Below are 26,638 nucleotides of genomic sequence, written 5' to 3'. Positions count from 1 at the left end.
AGTGCCTCATCCTACACAAGACTTTTGCCCATTGACTTTGGCTTAGCATATTGAATTGTATGACTATTCTTGTGGGATCCAAAAGTATTTGCCTGCTTAAGAATATTTGTGGTCTCTTGTTCTAATAATCTTTGCCTTTTACCAACTTCTAAAGGTATTCTAAATGCCAACAGTAAGAAATTAATGTCCCAAGCACCCTGGTTATTGAAGTCACCTGTGGGTGTAGATGTGTGTAGGCCATCCCAAAAGGGTCTTTACTGATTTAGCAACTAAGAGTGTACAGTATTGAAGTGTATTTGTGTGTTACTATTATATTGCTCACTTCTGAAGAAGGCTTATTCTAGCTGACTGATCAATAAATTAATAATTGTTTATGCAAGAAAAGTTTATTTGACCACCTGTAACTTGTAATCTCTGTGTAACTCCACTACAGCTCACATTTACCCCTCTTCAGATATGCCTGGCTGCTCAACACGCTACCTAAACTGCGTAGTACAAGCGTATACCAAAGGTTGGGTTTCCTATACCTGTAGTCAGAACTGTGAGTAGTGGTCCCAGAGGGTACTGCATACAACCTGTGCCTAAGATGGGAGGAGCCGAAACTTCACGGTCCTTTGTCTGAGAGTATGCCTGGCTGAAACCAGTTCCAACTGGAAGGCTTGCTGTCCTGGCGCACAGCCAACCCCCAGGTGATTGACAGCTCTGATTGTGTGAATGACTGGGATCCAGCATAAAAGGCGAGGATTTTGGGACCACAGGCATAGTCGACCACTGGAACAAGGAATCCGAAGCAGAAGACGGGCAGAGATGCCAGCAGCATCGTCCAGGACCACAAAAGCACCAGTGAAGCCTTGCAGCTGTGCTGACCCCATTTTCACATCGACAGGGAAGACCCGCCAAGGAAGACTTCCTCCCTTTGGCTGGTAGGAGCAACTAGCCTCAAAACCTTCATTTTGGGCCATCTACCCCCTCCCACCCATCTCCCTCCCTGAGTTGTTGTGACTTTCCTGAGCTGCAGAATCCCAATACCTGGGAACCTGGACCATCATTGAGTGCATCGTCTTACGAAGATCGAATCCGGCTGAAACTTTGCAGGCCTCCGTGTGGACCTCCCTCAAGAGGCAGGAATTCTTCAGCAAAGGTCCCCTCACCAGAGTTCAGGACCGAGTAATCGAAGAGAATCCGACCATCGATATCCGTTTCTTCTTGGCGATAAGCAAAAGGCGCCAAAACCACAAAGAGCAGCCGAAGCAAGCTAAATCCATTGATGCCGACCCCTTCTCCAGAGGGCTGCAGCAGAAGCCCGCCAGTGTCTGCAATGCTGCACCTAGAAAGAAACCAGCTACAATGTCTTCTTCACTTTGAAGGTACTGTGGGGCTAGGGTTGTAATTATCTTGTGCGTTTTTCGGTGCTTCCTGGCTTGGGAAGTGCTGTTTTCTTATACTGAGGGTTGACCTCAACTCCTTTGTGCAGGCCTTGCATCTTGTGCACTAACAGGTAGTCTCCCCTTGAGCTCCTGTTTCTTCAAGAACCAATGCTTGGTTAACTAACTTTTCCTCAAAAGATCTTCATCAAAACTGGAACGGTCCATTTGACCTTGGCTTTACTGGTTTCCCAAAGGTCCATCGTCTTGATCCTACTGGCTTTGGCATTGCTGGTTCCTCCATAGGGTTTGACTGTGAACACTTTCATTGCTAGGAAACAGATTGCCTACATCCCTCTGGGAGAGTATACTTGTTATTAAAAGTTGCTAACGTGTGTTCTGCCCAACTCTGAAACCTTCCCTCCAAACACAATTTTGTAAAGGGGATATATATAAGTGCTAATATTGACATTAATTAACGTCACTCTGTGTGCTGGATATGTAAAACATAGAAAAAGTTACTCACCTGCATTGTTTCTTACATAACTTGATTCCATTTCACATAAAATGTTATTGTTGGTTATTGTTAGTTGCTGCATTTTAAATTTGCTTGCGTGTCTTGTGAATATATAAATAAATATATTTTAATACAACTAAGTGAGTAAGTGTTTATTTGGATCCCTGTGCTTACTTATTTCAGTGTACTGCTCTACAGCTCATATTACCCCTCCTAAAATAGGCCTGGCTGCTCAGCCACTCTAGTACAGCCCTATATTAAGAGTTGGGTCCCTAATACCAAGAGGTAAGTCTTATGAAGTCCCACATCAGACATTAGAAAGGTGTACCTAACTAGAAGCAGTCACTACAACACAGCCAGAGGCTTCAAGAGGGGAAGAAAAACATTTTGTAGCGGAGAGAAACAGTGAGCCAAAAAAAAAAAGAGAAATAGCCACTGTGACCCTCCCGCGGTCCTGACTAGATATTTGTGAGAGCCAAGGAGAACAGCCACATGTGAAACCCATGCTGGCCAGGTTACAAAAACAGGCAAAGACAGGAATGGAGGGATTGTTTGACCCAAACAAAGATTCATACAGAAAGAAGGGGGCATTGGAAAGCAGGTGGCTGAGGGGAACCAACCTAATGTTGAACCATTGATGACAGAGCCAACCACATTTAACAAAGAAATAAAGGAATCGCTAAAGTAGGAAATGGCAAGCCTACGCAGGGAGCTTGCAGTGACAGGAAACAGTAAGGAATTAGCAACAGTGGGAGATAGAGTATTCATGATTGAAAATGCAATTCCAAACTTGAAGGCACCTTTCCGGAACAGACAGAAAACATAAAAATTGGAGGATCTCCAAGATTTTGTTACAAACATGCAACTTAAAATAGAATATATGAGAAGAGAATGAGAAGAAAACCTCAGGGTGCGATACCTGAAGGAAGGAACAGAGAAGTCGAACATGGGAGAATACATGGACGCCTGTTTTGCCAAACTCTACAAAGTGATGAAAAAAATAAGACTAGACCGAGCCCACTAGGCGTGTCCAATCAGAAATAACAAGACAGATACACTGAGAGACCTAATTGTAAAATTCCATGATTATCAGACCAAAGAAGTGATACAGGCCGCAAGGAGAATACAAGGAAAGCAATTCCGGGGAGGGAAGTACAAACGCTCTACGACCTCGCACCGGCTACGTTAGCAAGCAGACAGCAAATGAGGCCAATTACACAAGAACTGAACAAAAGCTACATACGGTTCAAATGGACTTATCCCTCTGGAGTACAATTTTACTAAGAAGGCCGAATAAACACTGCCCAGAATCCCGTGGAAGGCGCCAGGCACCTGGGAATATAGCTACCAGTAGAGGGCAACCAATATGAGCAGTATCAGCCTCAAAGCTTCAACCAAAACAGACTCAAATGGCAAGGAAAAGAGTATGCAAAGAGAAACAAACAGACACATCCAAATGGACGAAGAGAGCGTTTCGTAATCGAGTGTTGGGGAAGAATTTTCATTTATTGCCAAATCTCCTTCAACTGTGAGACCACCAGCACTTTCTGCTGGACTTGTGGATTTCTTTTGTGGATTTCTTTTCCATGTCCCTTGGTAAGGGGACACTCTTTCCCCCACTCACACTTTCTTTTACTGTAACTATAGGAGTCATGTATATGTTGCTCCATACTATATTTTTGGAGTCATACTTTCCTCCTTTTTGGCATCTATATTTCCCTGTTGCAGCACAAAGCACTTTCTGTGCAGAGAGCCCCTTAGGGGTGCCTTTGTATTTTCCTTGTGAGAACTAATGTTCGAAAGCGTTGAGGGATTATTTTTATCCCTTCTACATTTTATATTGCGAGATCAGCACACCTCACCTTATGTGGAGTGCTCAGGGGTTACATAGTGTCCCCTTTCTAACTGCTCCTTTAACATTCTGTTACATTGACAAGCATACCTGAATGGCTGGTGGCAGTGGACATGTTCTATCAACTTTTGTGTAGTTTTTACCTGCAGGCTGTGTTCAAAGACCCAGTAATGCACAGAAGGGTCATCACTGACCCAAAATGTTTGCTGTATTCTTTATTCATCATTTCTTGTTTGTTTCTTCTTTCTTGGTCCTTCTTCTTGTCATGATCTCTGCTTCCAAAAGATCAGGACTTGCCCGACTCCCTTGGAAGCAGACCCATAACCCCGGTTCCGAGTGCCAGCCAGTCCCAATTGGGACCTTTTGGACCCTGTCCTGGCGCCAGTGGCACCAGGCTCATAAAGATGCCCAGTCCCAGCGCTGGAAGCGCCGGGCTCATAATGCTTGGGTGGACTTACCTGCAGCAGACCATGCTGCTTACTTACCTGCCAGTTGAACCCCGGATCCTCTTCTGTTTGGGACTACTTTTCCTGTTGGGTGGGGCAGGAGCCACTCCCTAGGTTCAGAACACTGGAACTCTTCTGGAAAGCAGGAACTCTTTTCTTACCTAGGCGTGGCTGTGGAAGGAGGCACCTAAGCACTACAGGAGGCTATTTAAACCACACCCGATGGATGAATCTTGCTTTGTGTTATTCTGCAATCTCTGCAGCAGAACGCTCATCGTGTCTTCTGCTTCTGACCCTGGGCCTAAGGAAACAAAGGCTTACCATCCTGGAATCCAGTCTTCAGCAGCACCTGTAAAGACAAAGAAAGAACAGGTTAGCACTACGGTCTTCAGTGGCAGCGCATCTCTTAGCTGGTCCATCGGCTGTCACCAACGCCTCGCGCTGCATTCCGGCATCTGAAAGACAAAAGCTTACCAGCTCTTCGCACGCTCCGGAGGCCTTCGGCGCTGCATCCCGCATCTGAAAGACAAAAGAAGGTGCGTTTAAAGACATTGGGCAACTTTATTACTCACGTGCCATTACTCCTTCCCACGCCGAATCCAGTGGGTATTCCAGCACCCTTCAGCTTCTCTAAAGCTCCGAACTTGTACCTGCAAGATAAAAGGGACAGTTAGTGTGCATCGTGAAGCAGGCTACAAGCGCTTACCTACGTGCTTCCAGGCGCTTCTATTCCTCACGCGGGTTCGATCCTCAACTCTCATCAGCCCGCATACAAAAGACTTTTAAGACATTTGAAGCGCCCAGAACTTACCGTTCGTGCAGTTAACGACAGACAGCAGTCCTCTGAGGTCAAGAGGCCTGCACCCTTATCCAGTGAAGGAACTGGTTACAGCACCCTGCCCCGAGGCAGATGGAGAGCTCGGCGTTCACTTACCTAAGGTGAGGGCGTTGACCTTTGGGGTTCTACAGGAGAAGAGAAAGGGAAGAGGAGAGAGGCACCCAATAACCCCAGTTCATTAATCCCATATTTTCTATCTGCAGACATCTTACTCTTCGAGTCAGACATACAGTGCACAGAGGTCCAGCCCAAAGAGCCAACCGTGTGTTACACATCACCTTTGAAGATACGGCATTCACCCAGTCAAGACCGGCGCCTCTGCGGGAATCAGGTGAGCGTTACACTTCTGCCGTGCTGGGTGGAGGAGGTCCTGGTTTTACTTCTGTATCCTATGTGAAGCCCGACGAGGCTCCAGAGTGTCTGTGAAGACAGGAAACGAGGGAGGAGTCCGAAACTCTGCAGTCCTTTGTCTTCTGGCATGCCTGCCTGGAACCAGTTCCAACTGGGAGGCTGGCTGTCCTGAAATGACAGCCACCCTCCAGAGTTTGACTGAAGCACGAGTGCTGATTGGCTGGATTCCTGGATAAATGGCCTTGATCCTGAATCTGAAGACAAGTCGACCGCTGGAGCTGAATCAGAGGAGGAAGAAGAAGAAGAGGAGAAGACGCCTGTAGCTACTTCGAGTGACCGAAGATGCCTGCTGAGTGACTGCTGCTTTGCTGACCCATTCTTCCATGCGACAGAAGAGCCCCGAAGAGGATGGTGGGACCAATCAGTCTTAAGAAGACCTCCATTTCGAGCCACCCCAGGTCGAGCTGTGACCTTCCTGGGCTGCAAACTGCCAATACCCTGGGACCTTGCGGCTGAGTGCTGTGCATTATCTTCCGAAGAACTAATCTCTCTGATACTTGGCGGACTCCTGCTGGACCTCCAGTGGCAAGATTCCACTCCTTGAAGTCTCCTCACCAGAGTGCTGGACCAAGATAGCAAGGCGAATCGTTCGGACGACAACCGTTCTTCATCTGGTGCCTTGAAAAGGGGGACAAAATCACTGAGCCGCAAGAAGCACAGAAGAATCCTTTGCTGGGGGCCTTTCCACTCGACTGCTGCTGGAAAATCCCATCCAAAATGTCCTTTAATCCAGTGACCGGGTCCTGTAGCTGCTGCATCAAGAGGGCGTTCACCTGCATCATCTTCTTCGCTGCCGAGGTACTATGGGACTTGAGATAATGCAATTAAGTCGCCCCTGTGTGGGTAGGGTGGTGATTCGTACGTTTGGGAGTTCGCCCATACACACTCGTCCAGGCCTAACATGGGTGCACATTCAGAGAGCCTTCTACGAAGTCCCTGAACCTGTTTACCCCCAAAAACTGTTACTCATCAGCTACAAAAAACTTTCACAGAAACGCCTGACTTGTATACAGCTTGTGTCTGCCTTTTTGACGTCCAATCTGACCCTGAAAGAGATAGGGAAGGACTCTTAAAGCCTAGGATCTGTGAAAAGATTGATAAGTAACTTACATTGTTTTGGTGTTTCTCTCATAAGCATCTGAAACAAAATATTCTGAAGTTATTACTTACCTTTGAATAGCATACTGCCCTTCTGAAAAGTAATTCCCAGGTTCCTTACTTACCTTTCAATTGTGTCTACTATTCTAAAAAGTAACTGTAAAGTAGTATACTCACTTGTTGCATGAGAAATCCTCTGGAACTCTGCCTTTCCTACAGTTGTGCCTGATCCTGTTCTGTCTACTGCTGGCCACGGCACTACCAGTGTCCCCTTCTGCCTCTTAGAACACTCATGTCTATATTAGGAAAGGACTACTTAAGTAAAAGGCCTCTGCAAAGAAAAGACTTACAAGTGTTAAAGTACTTGCTTGCTAATGTTAGTAGTATCACTGTATTATTCCCGAAACAGAATAAGTTTCATAGTTTACTACAAAGTTATTACTTACCTTTGAATTGCATACTGCCATTCTACAAGTATATACAAGGTTTACTAGAACAGTGGTTTTGCTTACCTTGAATTACATACTGCTAGTCTGAAAGTCTTTTACACTGTGGTTTACTTACCAGAAGTATTGTATTGCTTGTTATACTGTGTTATTTGCTTATGACAGTACTTACCTTTCTAAAGAATTCTCTTTCCCTGCTTGTGTGTCTATATATATAATAAATCATTATTGTTACATATAAAAGTGTATGTGTTTCTTTGGACCATATGTATGCTACAAGTTCTTAGTACCTTCCTACAGCCCTATCTGCCTCCTAAGATATGCTTGGCTGCTCTGCCATAGCTACCTCTACATTGAGTGGTGCAGGCCAAGAGTTGGAGTTCTGTATTGCCCACGGACTAGCCTTATAAAGGCTTACATAGGTGGACTTTAGAAAAACTATGCTAACATTGAGGGAAAGACTAACATAACTCAGAGAAGACACCTTTCTGAAAAGAACATAAACTAAAGGTCTCTCAGCCATGGGGTAAAAGAACACACAGCAGAAGCTCAAACGAGGGGAGACAATAAAGCATACCATCATAGCATTGGACCACGGGTCGACAAATGGACTGCCGGCGGAGCAGTAAGAGAAAAAAAAAAAACTGGAAGAGAAGGGAAAGTACAACTTAAGGGGGCAGGAGACGTCCCTTACAGGAACCAAAGTTTTAAAAGAACCAAAAAACGGGCCAACAGAATACAATCAATGCGAGTCAAAATGAACTCAAATTCTATGGAGTATGGGGAAGAGCATAAGAGAGAACGGCACTCGCGCAGAATGGCGGAAAAGAATGGTGAAGTAGGGCAAAAGATATGGTCAATGTCATAGGTCTTATTTCCCCAAATAAGAAACATCAAATGTTTAGATTTAGTTCTGGTTTGGATGAGCTTACACCTGACAATGCGCCGGAAAATGACAAGATGGACAAGTAGTTTCAATAGGAGTTGTGTGTTCTTTTATTTTCATAGCCTTTGAGGATGACACGTGTTTCGGCAAAGATTGCCTTTTTCAAATCCAAGCCTTATATTCTTTCAGATCAATTAACAGCATTATGCATAGAAGTTCAGTGGTTCATGGGGTTGAATCCCACATTGTGCAGAATAATCCTCCGTGTGTCTTGGTGACAAAAAGGCAATCTTTAATTAAAATTAAAATAAAAGGAACACACAACTCCTATTGAAACTACATGTCCATCTTGTCATTTTCCGGCGTATTGTCAGGTGTAAGCTCACCCAAACCAGAACTAATTGTAACACACGGAGTGGAGGGTCTCGATGTCTCCGTAGCAGCTGACACAAATGCGACACATGATCTAAATATCTATTCAACCCACAACCAATCACTACAATACTTTTTCAATTCAATTTCTTATCAGGGCGCAAAGGTACCATTGGAAAGGTGTCATCCAAAAAAAGTCCCTCACCAGCTACGCATCAAATGTTTAGAGCTATTGCCAGAGAACATTCCCACATAACTACACTCTAGGAGACTCATCTTCAGACACAAGGCCAATATAGACTAAGACACAGAAGATACCCGCAACAATTCATCTCTTCAGCAAGAAGCAAGACAGCCGAGTGTGAAGGGTCCGACTACTATAGCGGATCCGGCCCCTGGGCCCACAAGTGCTCTAGGGTGGCCTGCATGGTGTGCGAGAGGGACTCAGCCATGGCAGAGATCCCCTCATTTCCCCTAGCGGACCTTTTTTACCAGCATGAGTAGGGCAGTGGTGGTACGGCCTTGTGCCCGTGCGCTCCTGCGGTTGCTGGCACTCCTGCAGCAGCCGCAGCACATTGAGCTGCTGCTGGTCAAGGTTTTTTGTCATCGCCTCGTGCCAGTCCTCGATTGCACAAAGCTGCACATCCATGTCCGGGATGTTGGGCATGGGTGGAAGAGGCGGTCTGCACAATGTTGCCGAGCTGAACGACGGGGTTGGGTAGGGGGTTTGGTCATCGCCCTCCTCCTCTATGCTGTACCTGCACGATAAAGAGGTGGCTGCTGTGCCAGCCAGTGGTCTTGTAGAGGGACCAGAAGGGACGTTGGGGCCACTCATCACAGGTGTGATTTTGCCTGCAGCTTGCAGTGGTGGTGGTGTCACAGCTGGCACAGCAGGGGGTGGTGGTGCTGACAGGGACTTGGTCCCCAGGGATAAGGGATTAGGGAGTCCCCAGGATGGGAGTCTCCCCCTGTGAGGCCCTGCTTCCTAACACCGCTAGGTGAACTATTAGGTAGCAGCCTCACCTCCCTAGCCTCACAAGTAAGGGCTCCCCCTGGGGAGAAGTGACGAGATCCCATGAATCATTACCACAGTCAAAAGAAAAGCTATACACCTATAGTACTATTACAGCACACTATACACTGTACCGTCTGAATTTTAATGGATTATAAAATGATTTATTTTAGGTCTTACCTGTACTTTATAGTGTTCAATCGCCTTTCGGTAACACTGAACTTTACAGAAGAGATCCCCCAGCTGCTCGTTAAGTGACAATGCTCCCTGCTGGTCCTCCTCAGACAAGTCAGCCAAGCGTTCTTCCAGGTGGCACCCTTTAATAGCTAGGACAAAGGAAAACAGCAGTTGGCACCCAGTGATTTAGCTCATAATTCTGGCCCCTTCCATCTATGTGCTTGCTAGTCCAACAGGACGGTGGAGGTGGTAAACAGGTGGTAAGAGGAAGGTACAAAAACAGGCACTCTTGTAAGCTGAATTGTGAAGTAAGCAGAAGGACTTAAATGAGAGTTTTCAGTGTGCGGTTTACAGAGGCATTCTGCGAAGTGGGCCCTCAACTGGCAAGCTACATACAAAGCTGTTAATGTGTCTAGCCTAGGAAACGGCATGAATATGCACAGGACCAGAGCACGGATACCTTCCTCAAGTGGGCGTGGAGACGGATTTACAGTATGCATACTTTTCTGTTGATATATCGTACAGCAATGTTCAGAGGTTTTCTCAGGTCCTCTGCTGAGAGAACAACACCAACTTTGACTGGGTGTGCAGAGTTTTCACCAAGTTAGTCCAAAGTTAGTCCAAACTCTCACATACGACAGAACAGTCTGGATTTTCTCTCGAGTGGAGAGGGCTGGTTTAAGGTAGAGAGCGCAAACACACACACACACACACACACACACAGGCACCCAAATAATTATTTACCCTATATCTACTGAAAATACATTCCCATTCATCTAAAGGATGGCCATTAAAGAATAACCTACACAAAAGTAACTATTACGGCTTAGGCATGGTATCTAGTGATTTTTGCAAAGAGAAAATAAGGAATAACATTTTAATTAAACAAAAGAAATATTGAATTGTTTTTAAAATATATGTGGGGTAAGGGGTTAAATCTGATGGCGTGGGTTAGGGTAAGGTTTAAGGTTTTAAACATGGTGAAACTATATTCTCGTTGTCTTTCATTATTTTTGGTTCATTAAAATTTAATTCTCAATTTTACAATTCGTTAAAATCACGTAGATACCATAGGCATATAAAAAAATGGTGAACGTGTCCCTAAGGCACACACAATATGCATGAGACAACAATGGTAATTGCACACACAATAAACATTAAAGCAAGTGTGCAATTACAGAGCTACTTCGATATAGGCTTTAAAAGGAGAGAATGTATGAAGTGATTCAAAAATAAAAGTAATTAAAATTTAGCAGCATCCCTAAAAAATCATAAACAAGAGTTTGCCATACTATGCCAACCAAAAAACCGTGAGGTAATTGCTGAAAGTTTTTAAGAGCTTAATTAAGATTGTCCATGGGACAAAGCCAACAGTGAGCGCACTGTTATAATGAAAAAATAAGGACATAGTACCAGTCTTGCAGACGAGCTGTTGAACAAACATTTGTCTAGCAAGAACATAGATTCCCCCCCAACAGATGCGTTCCAGATTCTGTTTCAATGACTAGAGGCCAGGAGAGAGACAGGTGGAGCGTTAGAGAAATGGCTCCTGCTAAAGCGCTAAATCATGGGCAGGGGAGTATTTGAGACAAGACTTGTTTATGATTTTTTAGGGATGCTGCTAAATTTTAATTACTTTTATTTTTGAATCACTTCATACATTCTCTCCTTTTAAAGCCTATATCGAAGTAGCTCTGTAATTGCACACTTGCTTTAATGTGTATTGTGTGTGCAATTACCATTGTTGTCTCATGTATATTGTGTGTGCCTTAGGGACACGTTCACCATTTTTTTATATGCCTATGGTATCTACGTGATTTTAACGAATTGTAAAATTGAGAATTACATTTTAATGAACCAAAAATAATGAAAGACAACGAGAATATAGTTTCACCATGTTTAAAACCTTAAACCTTACCCTAACCCACGCCATCAGATTTAACCCCTTACCCCACATATATTTTAAAAACAATTCAATATTTCTTTTGTTTAATTAAAATGTTATTCCTTATTTTCTCTTTGCAAAAATCACTAGATACCATGCCTAAGCCGTAATAGTTACTTTTGTGTAGGTTATTCTTTAATGGCCATCCTTTAGATGAATGGGAATGTATTTTCAGTAGATATAGGGTAAATAATTATTTGGGTGCCTGTGTGTGTGTGTGTGTGTGTGTGTGTTTGCGCTCTCTACCTTAAACCAGCCCTCTCCACTCGAGAGAAAATCCAGACTGTTCTGTCGTATGTGAGAGTTTGGACTAACTTTGGACTAACTTGGTGAAAACTCTGCACACCCAGTCAAAGTTGGTGTTGTTCTCTCAGCAGAGGACCTGAGAAAACCTCTGAACATTGCTGTACGATAAGACAAGACAAAAAACCACAGGATCCCATTAGAAGACACCAAAAATGGTTATGAAGTCTGTTAAGATGGTTTTCTAGCATCTGGCCTGGTGGAGGGGTAGCTATGGTGCCATTGTTAGGACAGTTTTTCTGAAGTTCAACTAAGAGCTTAGCAAAACCAGTCAACTGAGGCAGTACAAGACTCCACTCTTAGTATAAGGCTGTACCACCCGAGATCAGGGTAGCGTAGACAGAGCAGCCATGCTTATTTTAGGAGGGAAGGAGGGCTGTAGAATCAGAACAAATGAAATTGTAATACAAATGGTCCAAAGAAACACTAACACTATGTATTGTAAAAATAATGGGTTTATTTAAATACAAGTAGACTAAGACAAATCTTGGGTAAATAAGTACTATCACAGATTATATAGACACATTATAGAAAAACACAACAAAAGTTCACACACCAAAGCATAGATCTTTTTTAGAAATGTTAACAATGTTTCTAGGTAAGTCAGACCTTTGTATACACGTTCAGTATAGGGCACACATATTCTTGATTACTTTGATTACTTTACAGTAATACAAAGGGTAGAAGACCCTGTCAGTTATACTGTGACACTCAGCAAGAAATCACTTAGTAAATCAACTGGACAATATACTTTGCAGAATAGTGGAACACTTATTTCGGGAACAGTATAAACTTATAACTCTGATTCAGGATAACATTCTAAGGGAGTTGGACCTTGGGGTGCACTATTCAATTACAGTTGCTTTTCAGCTCACAGACTAAGGAGCAATAGCTTGTTTCTTTGGATTGCACACAGCTATGCAAGGCAAGTAAAACCTATATACTTTTGTAAGGAGCTACCAGCAACCTAAAAAAAAGGTAAGTATGACCTTGGCATAATTACTCTGGACAGGCTAACAGCGAATCAAGGGAAGCAAGACCCATTTGCGGACACTCATAATTATCCTAACAGGAATAATAAAGTGAAACCAATAGCATTACTTTTGGGAAGAGGGGGACCCATTTCACAGGTGAGTAAGTTAACTTTCCATCTACTTTCTGTTGGAATGGTGAGAAAGTTTCTAAGGAAAGAAAGATTTTCAGAAAACTTATTTAAGAAGGCACACAGCTCATTCAAGGTCAGTAAATCCTATGTATACTTTTCAGAATGGCAGAATATATTGAAGGTAAGTAATGCACTTTTTGTAACTATTCACTCTTAGAGTTTACAAGTAAGTAACTTTCCAAGACTTGTTTGCCTTTTCAAGGAAGACCTTTTAAATTATCTAGCCCTTCCCAATATAGTTCATGAGTTATTTCAGAAGCAGAAGGGGGACCCTAGTGGTCTAGGAGCCAGCGCAGTATACAGGATGAGATGGGACTCAGTTGCAGGCAAAGCCAGACTTCCAGAGGAAGGCTAGGCAAACAAGTAAGCAGTTCACTTTGAAAGTTAGTTGGAGTCCAGGGCTTTCAGAGAAGACACCCTAAGAGGATACCAGCAGTGGGCCTGGGTGAACTCGACGAGAGACCTCCCAATCACAGCATCACCCCAAGAATACACAGGAATCACAAGAGACTGAGGGTAAGTAAATACCCATGCCAAAACAGTACCTCAGCACAGAAGAAGTGTTGCAGCCGGAGGACTTCAGGAGATGCAGCCAGAAACCCAGTCAATTGATGCCTTTGTCTAGAAGACGGACAACAGGACTTTGGAAGAACTTTTGCAGCATGGGATCACAAAAGAAGGCTCCAGGCAAGATTATCCCCATGGCTGGGTGCAGCTCTGTGGGTTTGGCGATCTTTTCAGGAGCACAGAAAAAGACAGAATATCGCTGGTTGGATTCTTGTCGTTTGCAAGGTCCAGCACTCTGATGAGGGGACTTTTTGGACACGATTCACATCTCTGGAGGTCCAGCAGGATGCCCACAAAGTGTCAACAAGATTTAGAATTCGGAAGACTGTGCACCGCACAATGGCAAGAGGTCCCAGGGTATAAGGGTATTGCAGCCATGCAAATCGCAGCACAATGTGGGATGGCTCAAAATGCAGGTCTTCTTGAGTCCAGTGGGTCTCACCAGGCTCCGGGCTGGGGTTGTCCATTTACGCATCCCTAGGTCAATTGGAAGGAAGGGTTACAGCAGGCTCTAGTTACACAGCAGGCTCTAAGGTTGCTGTAAATCGTCTCAGCCGCGTTTTCTTCATCATCCTCTTCGGTTTTGGTTCCAGTGGTGGACTTGTCAGCAGCTTCCAGGTTCGGAGTTTTGATCAGGAACTACAGCACAACTTCTGCATTCTCTCCCTGCATTTTATAGAAAGAGGCAGTCTGGGCTCTCCAATCAGGACAGCCAGACCCAACCCACCCCACCCCCCGGCTTCCTCCCCCACTGGGAGTTGTTCCCTTTCAGGCAAGGTGGAAGACGAGGCTGCCGACTGCTCCCTTGCTTCCTGCCCTTCCAGACATTCTGGAGCCTGAGGAATCCACAGGAATCCTGCTGAAGACAAAATAGCCACTGAGGTTATTCCTGCCTAGAATGGCAGGAGAGGACCTCATAAACCGCAAGCACACGAGAAATGTCAAAAAAAGAAGGAGCCCAGCATTTCCGAAAAATTAAGCCATTGTGTGCATTACCAAGGCTAAATTATTAGCCTGTGAGTAATAAAGACTAAAAGTCATAAGGTAAAACCACTGCCACCAGCCATTCATGTAAAACACGGAATTCTAACAAAATGTTACCAGGTAAGTAAGAAAAGTGGTACACAGCATCCTCCCCACCCCCATCCATCACTCCACATAAGGTGAAGTGTGCTGGCTCACTATATAAAATGTAAAGGGGGATTAAAATCCATCTTTACTACTTGGGAACTGTAGATAATCCAAGTACATGAAAGAGAAATTAACAGGGGAGCCCACAGGGGCAACCCAGACTAAGCCCAAAAGTTGTAGGAAACTATAACTCCAAACATACACTATGGAGAGACATAAACATGTCACCCATGAAAAGAGTAAAAGACTAATTGAGAAGGGAACAAGATTCCCCTTCACCTAGGGACAAGGTAACTTAGTTACCTTGTCAAAGCCAACGGTTCTTGGGTTAACACAGGTCAGGAAGATTTATCATTGATATGACAATCTTATCCAACAGCCATAGCCAGCAATAAAATGTCTATAGTACCCAGTGAGGCCTAGAAAAGCACTCACCCAGGTTGAAAAACTCCACTTGGGTTTTGGTTGTGGGAGTTGCCCAGTCATGTGCTTTACTGGTGTTGGGTACGATTTTCATCTTTATGATAAACCTTCCTGACCTGTGTCAACCCCAGAACATGTTGCTTGGACTTGGTAATTGGTTTACCTTGTCCCTTGGTGAATGGGAATCTTTTCCCCCCTCACCTAATCTTTTACTCTTTTCATGGGTGTCCTTTTTATGTCTCCCCATAGTGTGTGATTGGAGTTATAGTTTCCTGTAGCTTTGGACAGACTGTAATATAGTATGGCAGCACATGTGTTAAATGGAGTGGCTTTCTTTTAATTCTCTTGTTATTTCTTGGGTGAACTACTTACTAGTCGCAAGAAGTAAAGTGGGATTCACATCCCCTTTGCATTGATTTTATTGAGACAGCACACCACACATTATGTGGAGTGCTGGGGAATACAACTTATCTCCTTTCTTACTTAACTAGTAACATTTTTGTAACAATTGCAAGTTTACTTGAATAGCTGGTGGCAGTGGTTTTACGGTTACTTTTTAGCCTCATTACTTGCAGACTGTTAACTCAGCCTTGGTAATGCACAGAAGGGCCACCATTCTGCTGGAATGGTGGGCTCCTTTTCTCGCCATTTCTCATTTGCTTGTTGTTCCCCTGCCATTCTAGGTGGGAACGACCTCAGAGGAAGTTTTGTCTCTGGGAGAACCCTTTGTATTCCCGCCGGAGGCTCCAGAGTGTCTAAGAAGGAAGGAAGCAAGGGAGGAGTCCAAATCTCTGCAGACGTTCGTCTTTCACCTTGCATGAAAGGAACCAAGTCCCAATGGGGGGTTGGCTGTGCTGATGGGCAGCCAGACCACCCCTTCCTGTAAACTTCAGGGAGAGTTTGTAGAAGTTGTGCTGTAGTTCCCGATAATACTCTGATCCTGGAAGCTGCTGACAAGTAGACCACTGGAGCTGAATCCGGATACGAAGATTAAGAAAAGACGTCTGAAGCAATTTCCAGCGACCAGCGAACCTGCTGTGTAACCGGAGCCTGATGCAACCCTTCCTTCCAATTGACCTGGGGTCCCGAAAGCGACGACTCCTACCAGGAGGCTGGCGAGACCTGCTAGTCTCGAGGAGACCTGCATTTTGAGCCATCCCACAATGTGCTGCGACCTTGCTGGGCTGCAAACCGCCAATACCCTCGGAACTCGAGCCAGTGTGCAGTGCATGATCTTCCGAAATCCGAACCTCGCTGAAACTTTGGTGGACTCCTGCTAGGTCTCAAGAGATACAATTCAAATCCCTGAAGTCCCCTCACCAGAGTGCAGGACCGAGAGAGTGAAGAGAATCCCACCAGCTATATTCGTCATTAATTTGGCTGCTGTAAAATGGTGCCAAATCCACAGAGCCGCAAGAATCTGTGAAGAAACCTTTGCTGGAAGCCTCCTCTGACGACTGCTGCTGCAAGTTCCCATCCAGTGTCCAGTTCGTTCATCTCCAGACCAAGAATCCAGGGACCGGGTTCTATGCTGCTGCATCCTGAAGGCATCCACTCAGAAGCTCTTCTTTTTTCCTAAGGTACTGTGTGGGCATGGGTAATAACTTACCTTAAGTCTGGTGCGCATCCTGGGAGGCTGTGTGGGTTATTTATGTGGTTGGGAGTTTGCCCATACCACTTGCCCAGGCGTAATGCTGGAACACATATAGGGAGCCTTCTGTGATGTCCCTTAACAGTTTAAACTAACTCTGAAGCTAATAATTATTTGTTAAAGAAGATATCCTCCGGAACTTTGACTTTTCTGCAACTGAACCATATCCTGACCTGCCTACAGCAGGCACCTAGACCACTTGGGTCCCTCTTCCGACTCTGAGATCCCTCATTCTATAGACTATGGAAGGACTTTATACAATAAGGATTCTGTCTTGAAAGTATAACAAGTGTAAAAGTAATTACTTGCTAAAGAAGTTAGTGTGGTAACAGTATCTCTGTGAAAGAAGACGTTACAAAGTGTCAATACATTTAAGTTTACCTTTGAGTTGCATTCTACCCCCCTAAAAAGTGTAAGAGTTACTGACTTTGAATGGCGTTTCCCCCTTTCTAAAAAGTAATAAGTGTTGGTACCGTTTTATCATTGCTTAACTCAAGGAGTGTAAAACCTTACCCATAGGGTTTTACATACCTTGAATAACATTGTGTCACTCTTAAAATGTACCCTTGGGTGTTGCTTTCCCTGGTCTGCTTTATACAGATCTAAAACAGTCTGGAAGTTAATACTTGTCTTTGAGCTGTTCATAGCCCCTCTTGAAAAGTGCATGGTTCTTTACTTATCTTCAATAGCTGCTGGTCTTCTATACTTTTAACACGTAGAGCCGTCCTAAAATAGTGATAGGGTCAATTACTTACCTTGAACTGCAATAATTGCATAATTGGGTTTTGCTTTCCCCGATTTATTTAGTGCAGTCTAAAATAGTTATGACCCTCCAGAAAGTATATGGGGCGATTCACTAGCTCTGAACCGAGTTCTAAAAACAAATGTTGCAAGGAGTATACTTGTAACTGGGTTGGTTTATTATGTGATGTTATAACTGAGTGTCACTGCATGAATGACAGGGTCAACTACTCTTGAAATACTGATTGTATTCTAAAAGTATATCTAACCTGGTCTTATTACACAAGAATAGTTTATTGCTATCCTGAATGTATGTTGACGCACCTTGACATGCTTCTGCTCCTCTAAATAAGGTTATACCTTGGTTTACATACCATATGTATTGAGTTAGAATTGTGGTTATATGTTATATTACTTACCCAAGATTTATCTTGGCCTACCCATATTTAAATAAACCCTTTATATTTACGATACATAGTGTTTCTTTGGACCATATGTGTGCTACACTGTCTTTGTACCAAGCTACAGCCCTCTCTCCCTCCTAAAATAATCCTGGCTGCTCCGTCTACGCTACTGAAGGTTTTCAGGTAGTACAGCCTTATACTAAGAGTGGATTTATGTACTGCCTCAGATGTATGGTGTTTTGAAGCCCTTAATTGTCTTTAGAAAAATTGTCCTAACAGGTTAGAGGCTGAATCTTGACCCCCACCATCCTCATTCCCAAGGTAGGTCACTGAAGCTTGACTAATCTGGCAGTTGGTAGCCTTTATGGTCAGAGCGCCGGGACAGTGCCCTTGGGTGGTAGCGGTGAGCAGTTTAGATCAACATTAACATAACATGGTCAAGTGTGCCTGCTGAAGAGCCTGCAACACAATCTCAAGGTGTGATAAATGTTCTTCCCAAGTAGGGATGAAAAATGCTATATCGTCCAGATATGCCATGCAGAATTCGGAAAGACTCAAAAAGACTGAAGAAAAAAAAAATAAAAAAAACATATGGGAGAGTTGGCTGAATTTCTGCTGTACGTAAATTACGTATGGCCGAAAATTTCGACCAAGCCTCCTATTCGTTTGCATTACAGTGAAGAAGGGCAGCAGGGGGATGCGGGGATGTCCCCAACTCCTGTCTCAAAAAAGTTTTTAAAAAGCCATTAAAAAAGGAAAGAGGACCCTGCTGCGCCGGGTTCCCATACACGCAAGTGAAGGGAACCAGCATTGCAGAGGGATGCTGGAGACAGCGGCACACAAGGAAGTGTGCCGGCCACAGGTAAGTAAGCGGGTGGGAGGCTAGGGGATAGTCTGAAATGTTTGGGGGAGAGAAAACAAAGTTATTTTTGGTAAAATAACTTTCCGTCTTTTCTCCTTTGAACATTTCAGCTTCAGTTTAATCACAGTAAATTCATAATTCATCTAGCCCATTCAGTACATGGTTGACCAACCTCTGGAAAGTGGCAGGTGCATTCTTCAAGCCAAATGGCATTACCTTGAAGTGGTAAAGTCCCTCCGGTGTTGAGTGTGTGGTCTTCTCCTTGGCATTATCTGTCAGGGATATTTACCAATACCCTACAGTAAGCTCAAAGAGACTAAGGTACTTGGCAGCACCTAGCTAGTCCACCAACTTATCAGGTCTTGGAAAAGGATGAGTTTCTGTCTTAGTGACAGCATTTAGAACTCTGCAGTCCACATCAGAATCACAGAAAGGACCACTGGGCTGGACCAAGGACTACTGGAGGGCTCCATCGTTAGGGAGTTTTACTATAGTCCACCTATAGTAGGACTTCAGAAGACTCACTCTTACGAGTACAGGGCTCCAAATCTTAGGTTTGGCCTGAACTACCCAAAAGGTTTGGTAGCTATGGTCGAGCAGCCAGGCTCAGTCTAGGAGGGAGAAGGGATGTAGGCAAGTACAAAGACCTTCGAGTACACTTGTAGTCAAGGAAACACTTTCCACACTGGAGTTATATAAAAACATGGTTATTTATTACATACTGAGGCAAATGTTAAAATCAATATGCAATTCAGGCAAGAAAAATTGTTCACACAGATGAAAATATATAGTAGATATATGCTGTTGCAATACTCTAATCAACAGTAGACTTTAACAAGAATAACAGGTAAGTACTAAGGGTAGTTTCAAGTTATCAACTAACATTTATTACAAAGAGCAATACTGGCAAGAAAATAACTTTTCAAAAGTCAGACGGGGGCATTAGGAGACTAGTGGCACATGGGCGGCAGAACAAAGGAAGGCAGACACTGTCAAAGTGTTAAGTTCTTAGAAGATGCTTTTCTTAACAAGATTGATTCAAAGGCTAAGGAGGGGCTACGTAGGCCACCTGAGGATTTCAACCTCGATGACGGATGCCCTGAGGCCTGGGAGAACACGGTTGGGTCGTCCACCCCAATGTGACTCTAGAAACGTAGGAGGAGCAAAAAGCAACACTAATGCCTAGGTTAGTACCTGGGAGTGAGACAGTACCTTATTCAGTGAAGAACAACAATGTCATCGGCGGGTCCCCAAGGTAAGACAGCCGCTCTGGTTCGGGTCTCTGGATTTGGCAGCTGGAGGAAAACTTTTGGCGGGAGCAGACGGTTAGACCCGGTCACAGGGATGAACAGCAGACGATCGTCCCAGCACTTGTTTGTGGAGGCTCGACACAGGTTTCAAAGCAGTGGTGGTTGTCGCCCCGGCAGACTTCCTCCTTTCTCTCAATCCACGACTTAGCTGAGGGGACTTCTATGATCAGGATGGAGTCTCTGTAGGCCCAGACATATCCCACAGGTTTGCAGCCGGATGAGTGCTTAGCGAGACGATGCACCGGAGCAGTGCCAGAAGCGCAAGGGTATTCAGAGTTTGGAGGCCGCAGCTCGTCATCCAGTGGTAGACTCTGGCTTCTGCATCAAGGCCCTCGCCTTATATCCAGGAACCCAACCAATCAGCATGCATGCTACTTTCAAACTTTAGGTGGAGGACACCAAGTCAGAAATGAAAACAAGCAGACACGCTGGACGTTTTGGTGTCCTCCCAGCATCCTGTCCTGGTGGGATTTCGCATGGAACCCCAGCGAAGACAAAACACAGATCATGGGCTCCCCCACCCAGGTCGGCAGAAGAAGGCTAAAGAAAGCAGGCACCATTTTAGGTCAATGGTGACCTATGTGTCCCTTACTGCAGCTGTGAATACAGCGTGCGATGTAAGTTTCAGAAAAAATCCGTAGAAAACATCCACTGCCACTCAGATACACTTGTCACTGTAACTAGAAAGTTACAGCAGAAGTAAGAAAAGGGATACAATGTGTCCCCATCAGCACTCCACATAAAGTGGGGTGTGCCGAGCTCACAAAAGAAAAGTATAGTTGGGATAGAAAGTATCCCCCTATGCTGGTAATATGTGTTAACACAGGTAAATAAAAAGGAAAGCTCAAGGAGCTTCCAGCAACACTGCACAGAAAGTGCTGTGTGCTGCAATAATAAAATGTAGATGCCATAAAACAAGGAGGAAAGAATAACTTCAGTAAAAAGTACCCAAAAGAGGTAAAAAGGTTTCCCATGGTTAGAGTAAGAGAGTGAGCAAGTGATTGAGTGAGTGGGGAAAAGGTTAGACAAAAAAATACAATAGTCCAGCAAAAAGGCTGGGGGACTCAAAGTGGGGAAATTACACTGGAAAGGGACATTCTACCCAACATCTATCACCCCTAGATCCAACATCTTGTAGACCCCGGACCTGATGTGAGATCTGGAATCTATAACTCCCACGTTTGGTAGGCCCACTATCTTGTGTGTTAATATCATTATTTCACCAAGGTGTCAGGCCTGGAGTGAGTGAAATCAAGGGGAATAACGGCCTAAACAAAGTGTTCACCTCAACTTGCTGTTGAGGAGTCAGTTGAGGGGATAATTTGGCACCCTCAATGGAACCATCTGAAGGACTGCCCTGAACAGGTCAGGGAGAGGTTAAGATTTCTCTTCCTCCCTTTCTGAATCCAGAGGCAGGGCTCCCATTTCAATCCTAGGGAGGAAAGCCTTCATCCTATTTCAGATGGAACACTTTGGGTGCCTGTCCAAGTCTTTCAAGGTTCACTTAATAGTTAACCACTCCCAGTCTTTCAAGAATATGGTAAGGACTGGATCATTTATCTTTGAAAGTTCCAAGTCTTATCGGATTCATAATCAGGATTTCCTGGCCTGGGTAAAAAATGTGCAAGTGACGCTTTGTGGTCATTCCAAAGTTTAAACGGTGCTTGTCCAGCCTTCAGCTTGTCATTGGCATGTGCCATCAGTAAGGCCATCCTCTTTCTCAAGCTGAATACATAGTCCACTACGTTGGTACTGACCGGAGGAGTGGTTAACTCCCATCTCTCCTTGACTATGGCAAGGGGTCCCCTGATAGGGTGACCAAACAAGAGTTCAAAGTGGCTAAAGCCAACTCCTTCTCGAGTTACCTCCCTGCAGGCAAAAAGTAAGCATGGCATAGGGAGATCCCTATTTCTCCTCTGCGGCTCCTGAAGAGCTTCAATCATGCTTTTGAGAGTCCTACTGAACTTCTCAACTAGGCAACTGGGTTGTGCACAGTATGCAGATGAGAATTTATAGGACACACCACATTCCTTCCACATGTAATTGGACATAAAGTTGCTGCCTCTGTCAGGCACAACTTCTTTAGTGAAGCCAACCCTAGTAAAAATGGCCAGCAATGCTTTTGCAGCTGACTCTGCAGTTACAGTCTTCAATGGGATGGCTTTAGGATACCTTGTGGCAAGATCAACGACATACAAGGATAAACCTACTGCCAAAGGATGGTAGAGGGTCAAGGGGACCAATATCCATCACTACCCTCTCATATGGTATACCCACTACAGGTAGTGGTACCAATGAAGCCTGGAGTTTTGTACCACTCTTGCAAGATAGCTGACAAGTAGCGTAACTCCTGCAATGACTTTCTACATGTGCCCCATCTTCAGCCAGTAGAAGAGTATGCTCAACCTCTCCTTAGTCTTCTTAATGCCAAGACGACCTGCAAGGTGGACCTCATGTGCCAACTGCAAGAGGAAGAATCTCACATGAGGAGGGACCACCAACCTCCTCTGGTCTTCTTCGGTGGACTCTGGACTCACTATACAGTAGCCACCTTCCCAATATATCCTATGCTTCCCGGGGGCTTCACCTTCGAACTAGGAGCAGGCCTGGAGTCTTGGGCCTTCTACTGATGGGCACTCACGTTGGCCCTTAGTAAACTCATACATTGGGGGGGGGGGGGTGGGGGTGCCTTCTGCCAGCAAACTCTGCAGTTCAGGGTGTTCATGGGGATTGAGTACTTCAGGCAGCCCCTCTTCCCCGTCAGGTTCGGGAGCTTGACCAACTACCTCAACCTCAGATGTAGGCGAGTGAGGGGAAATCATCTTTTTCCCTCGTCCGAGTTGCTTTTTCGCTTTTACCTTAGGTTTACCTTTTGGCTTGGCTAAGGCAGCCTTGGTCTGAGACTTAGTGGTGGATGGTCTGCAGCGTCCCCCACAACACTCAAGTCTCTGAGGTCATTCCATAACAGACCTTTTCCTGGGACTTGCCTCTGTACACTAACAGGTATCCTGAAAAGCTGACAGGTGGGCACCACCAAAATTAGGAAAAATTTGAAAAAAGTTGGGTCCAAAAATGTATAGTAGATGAATATGTTCTCAGGAGCAGACTGTGCAAAGCCCAGATACCTGGGCTCAATGAAATCACAAAAAGAAAGAAAACGGTTGAAAATCACTCTGCTATACAGTCGCTCTCATATTGTTTCTCTTCCGAGGTTACTCAATCAGTTTTTGGACAAATTCCTTATAAAGTAATAAAACATGTTCTCCTTATTTCTGTAGTGTATATTTGAATTATTATATATTATTATAAGAAGCCGATGACATTTGTGAAAAACAAATTTAGTTTTGCAGTATTTTTCAGAAAATGAATTCTTTAAATGGGAGGAGAAGCCAATAAGGCCAATACATGTAATTTAGAGATTTATTGATTGCCAATGCACGGGTGTTCAGAAGAGCAGCTTCCGTGCCTCTGGATGCTCAATATCCAGAATGATGGTTGTGTAGGCAACCCACAGGTTCAGTTGGCTGGGTCAGTTAGGGGGAAGACCAGCTTCTCCAGGAGTTTCCCCAAAGAAGGGGGTGATAGAGATAAGGCAGTAGTTAGACAAGACCGATCTGCAGAAAGTTTTTTCATGAGGGGGCGCACAAGAGAGTGCTTGAGGGAAGAAGGGAAAGATTCAGTAGCAAAAGAGTGATTGCAGAGGTCAACAAGCGCAAGGTCAAGAGAGCCAATATTGTCATTAATGCTTCTCGAAGAACATGGGGAAACCTGTTTGGAGGAGATCTTCATAGAGCGGACAACTCTAGAGCCCTCATATTGTGTTATAGGCGAGAAGGATGAGAGAAAGGCAGACTCATGACTGGGGCAAGAATATCAAGAGTATTAGTGATGGAAAGATGGAGGTCGATGAGAGCGGAGTCAGAGGTAGAGTCTGCAGATGGGGGACAGAGGGGATAAAGATAGATGCAAAGGCAGCAGCTGACACTCGTTTCATCGGACGGATGTTCATCAACGAGGTTAGCAGGGCTAGGGGAGGTGCTGTGGAGAGTTAACAGAAAGGGGCGGTTTGGCGGTCCAATCAGGACAGTCAGCCCTCCAGAGGGAACTGGTTCCTTTCAGGCAAGGTAAAAGACAAAGAGCTGTGGAGTTTCGGACTTCTCCTTCACTTCCTGCCTTCTCAGACACTTCGTAGCATCAGTGGTGAATAGAAAGGATTTCTGTCAAAGACAAAACTTCGACCAAGGTAATTCCCGTATAGAATGGCAGAAGAAGACCTCAGAAACAACAAGCTAACAAGAAATGGTGGGGAAAAGAAGGAGCCCACCATTCTAGTAGAATGGTGGCCCTCCTGTGCATAACTGCGGCTGATTTGACAGCCTGTGAGTAATAAAGACTAAAACTCAAAGGTAAAACCACTGCCGTTCAAGTTAAATGTTACCAGGTGAGTGAGAAAGGGCATATATTGTATCCCCCCAGCACTCCACATAAGGAGGAGTGTGCTGGCTCACTAAAATAAACGTAAAGGGGATGAAAAATCTTCTTTACCCCTTGGGAACAGTAGTTCACCCAAGTACATTAAAGAGAAATTAACAGGGAAGCCCAAAGAAGCGGATGTATGTGATTTTAACTAATACAAAAATAAAGAATGCATTTTTACTAAAACATAAATAACGAAATAATTACTGAATTGTTATTTTTTTGCCCTGAAGTCTGCCCCTGGTTTCCCCTTCTTTAAAATCGCAACCCAAACCCCTCGCCGCCAGATTTAGCCCCTTAGCCCTCCCCCACATATGTTTTTAATAAAAAATGTGGTATTCTTTTGTTATTTTTTATTCGTTAAAAATCACTGGATACCCAATATAGGAAACTAGAACTCCAATCACACACTACGGAGAGACATATAAAGGTCACCCATAAAAAGCGTAAAAACTAGGTCAGAGGGGAAAAAGATTCCCCTTCACCTAGGGACAAGTTAAAATTATAACCAAGACCAAGCAAAAGGTTCTGGGGTTGACACAGGTCAGGAAGATTATTCATATTTATGAAAATCTTACCCAACACTGACCAAGAATCTGGTGACCGCGTCTGCTGCTGCATTGTGGGGCCATCGTGCTGCATCATCTTCTTCACGTTTAAGGTACTGTGGGTCTCTTGGTAGAATTTACCTAGAGTTGCTTTGCTGCTCCTGCATTGCTGGAATGCTAAAAGCCTTCTACGAAGTCCCTGAAATCTTTTCCCCAACAAAGAAGTGTACCTACTTGCTACAAGTCTTCTTCTGGAACTTGCGACATTGGGCCTCCTTAGGAGTTTACCGGTCTGGAAACAAGGGTGCCGGTAACTCAGTCTGCCATCTTTGGCTGCTGTGCCCGACATGTCTGACCCTACCAGGCGCAGCGGCCATGGTAAGCAGACCGGTCACAGAAGCACCGGCACTGTTAGCAATGGTGCTGGTGCTTTCGTGTCCCCATATAGAACTCTATGGGAATGGGGATGGGGATTTACATTTTACTAGCGCCTGACCTCCCAGGCCGCCAGATTTGTAATCTCCCGGTTCCAGGCGCCGGTAAAATATTACGGGTCCAGCGGCAACCTTCCAATAGCTTCGGCAGTGTTACCACCAGACCCGTAACAAGGTCCATTCTACAGCTTGTGCTTTACCTTGTGCTGCCAGAAGCTATCTGGTTTTAATTTGAATTAGTTTTAAAAAAGCAACTTCCAAAATGGCTGATGTTTCTTCACCTAGTCGAGCAATCCACCCCCTTTAACCATCCTCCTCAAGGATTTGCTTCCAGATACAAAGGGCCAAATGAACTCGACGGCAGGCGGAAGGCAGCCCCTGCAAGTCGAAGGCCCTGCAATCTAATGCTCCTGCCTGTGCCGGTCCGGGCCGACCAGAGCCCCTCCTTTCTCACTACCAGAAACTATGAAACAGCCTCCTGATGCACAGCCTGCTCCCCCATGAACTTGGGCCGCTGCCCCTCTAAGCTCTCTACAGATCTACCAATGAGTGGTGGGTGAACTCTGCACTGCCTCCTCCACTAACAACTCTGAAACAAAAACTGTGCCCATCTCACTCTGCCTGGTGGCACCAAGCGCGAAGTCCTTTTGGCGTGCTTCGCCTCATCTAGGTGTATCATTAATGTCTATCACACTGGCACTATCTTGGTTAGGGTCCTAAACCTAACCTCCTTCTCTTTGACCGGCACCTGCCATCCCTCATTAACTTCCTTCCCACATCTGCAACTCCCTCTTCCACACTCTCTATCCCCCCCTCCAACTGGTGTAGCATGCCTCTGTACCCATGTTAGGAATACCTTCAAAAGGCGGAGACGACCTTCTAGCCACACTTAACACTCACTCAGCCAAACACTCTGCCGAATCTGCCTCCTTCTTGAAGACATTGACGGCGACATCCTCGCTCTCACTGAGACGGGTTCAATGTCAGCTCAGTCACTGCTTTTGACTCCCTTCTCCCTGTTGGCTACAAGATCATTTCCGAGCCTCGTCCTAACCGTGCTGGCGGTGGGGTTGCCTTCTTTTTCCCTGCATGGGTCCCTTCCTCCCTCATACCCACCCAGCCTTACTCCTCCTTTGAGAGCTTGGTTTGCAAGCTGGTTATCTCTCCCTCCTCCTCTCTGACCATTGCCACTATCTACAGGCAGCATGGCTCTTCCGAATGGGCGGATTTCTGCTCCTCTCATCCACCTCTAAACTCCT

General features: G+C 44.9%; 1 protein-coding gene across 1 annotated transcript in view; it reads right to left on the bottom strand.

The window, feature by feature from the left end:
- Positions 1 to 26,638, bottom strand: part of TONSL (tonsoku like, DNA repair protein) — a 612,770-nt gene that overhangs the window by 444,592 nt on the left and 141,540 nt on the right. The window contains exon 8 of the mRNA XM_069621801.1: positions 9,423 to 9,568. Coding sequence (XP_069477902.1) covers positions 9,423 to 9,568 — 146 coding nt within the window. The remainder of the gene's footprint in view (positions 1 to 9,422; positions 9,569 to 26,638) is intronic.

This window comes from Ambystoma mexicanum, chromosome 5q (assembly GCF_040938575.1).
Source record: "Ambystoma mexicanum isolate Mex_15411 chromosome 5q, UKY_AmexF1_1, whole genome shotgun sequence".
NCBI lineage: Eukaryota > Metazoa > Chordata > Amphibia > Caudata > Ambystomatidae > Ambystoma > Ambystoma mexicanum.
Note: the sequence above shows the minus strand (reverse complement) of the source record. Positions and strands in the feature narration are given on the sequence as shown.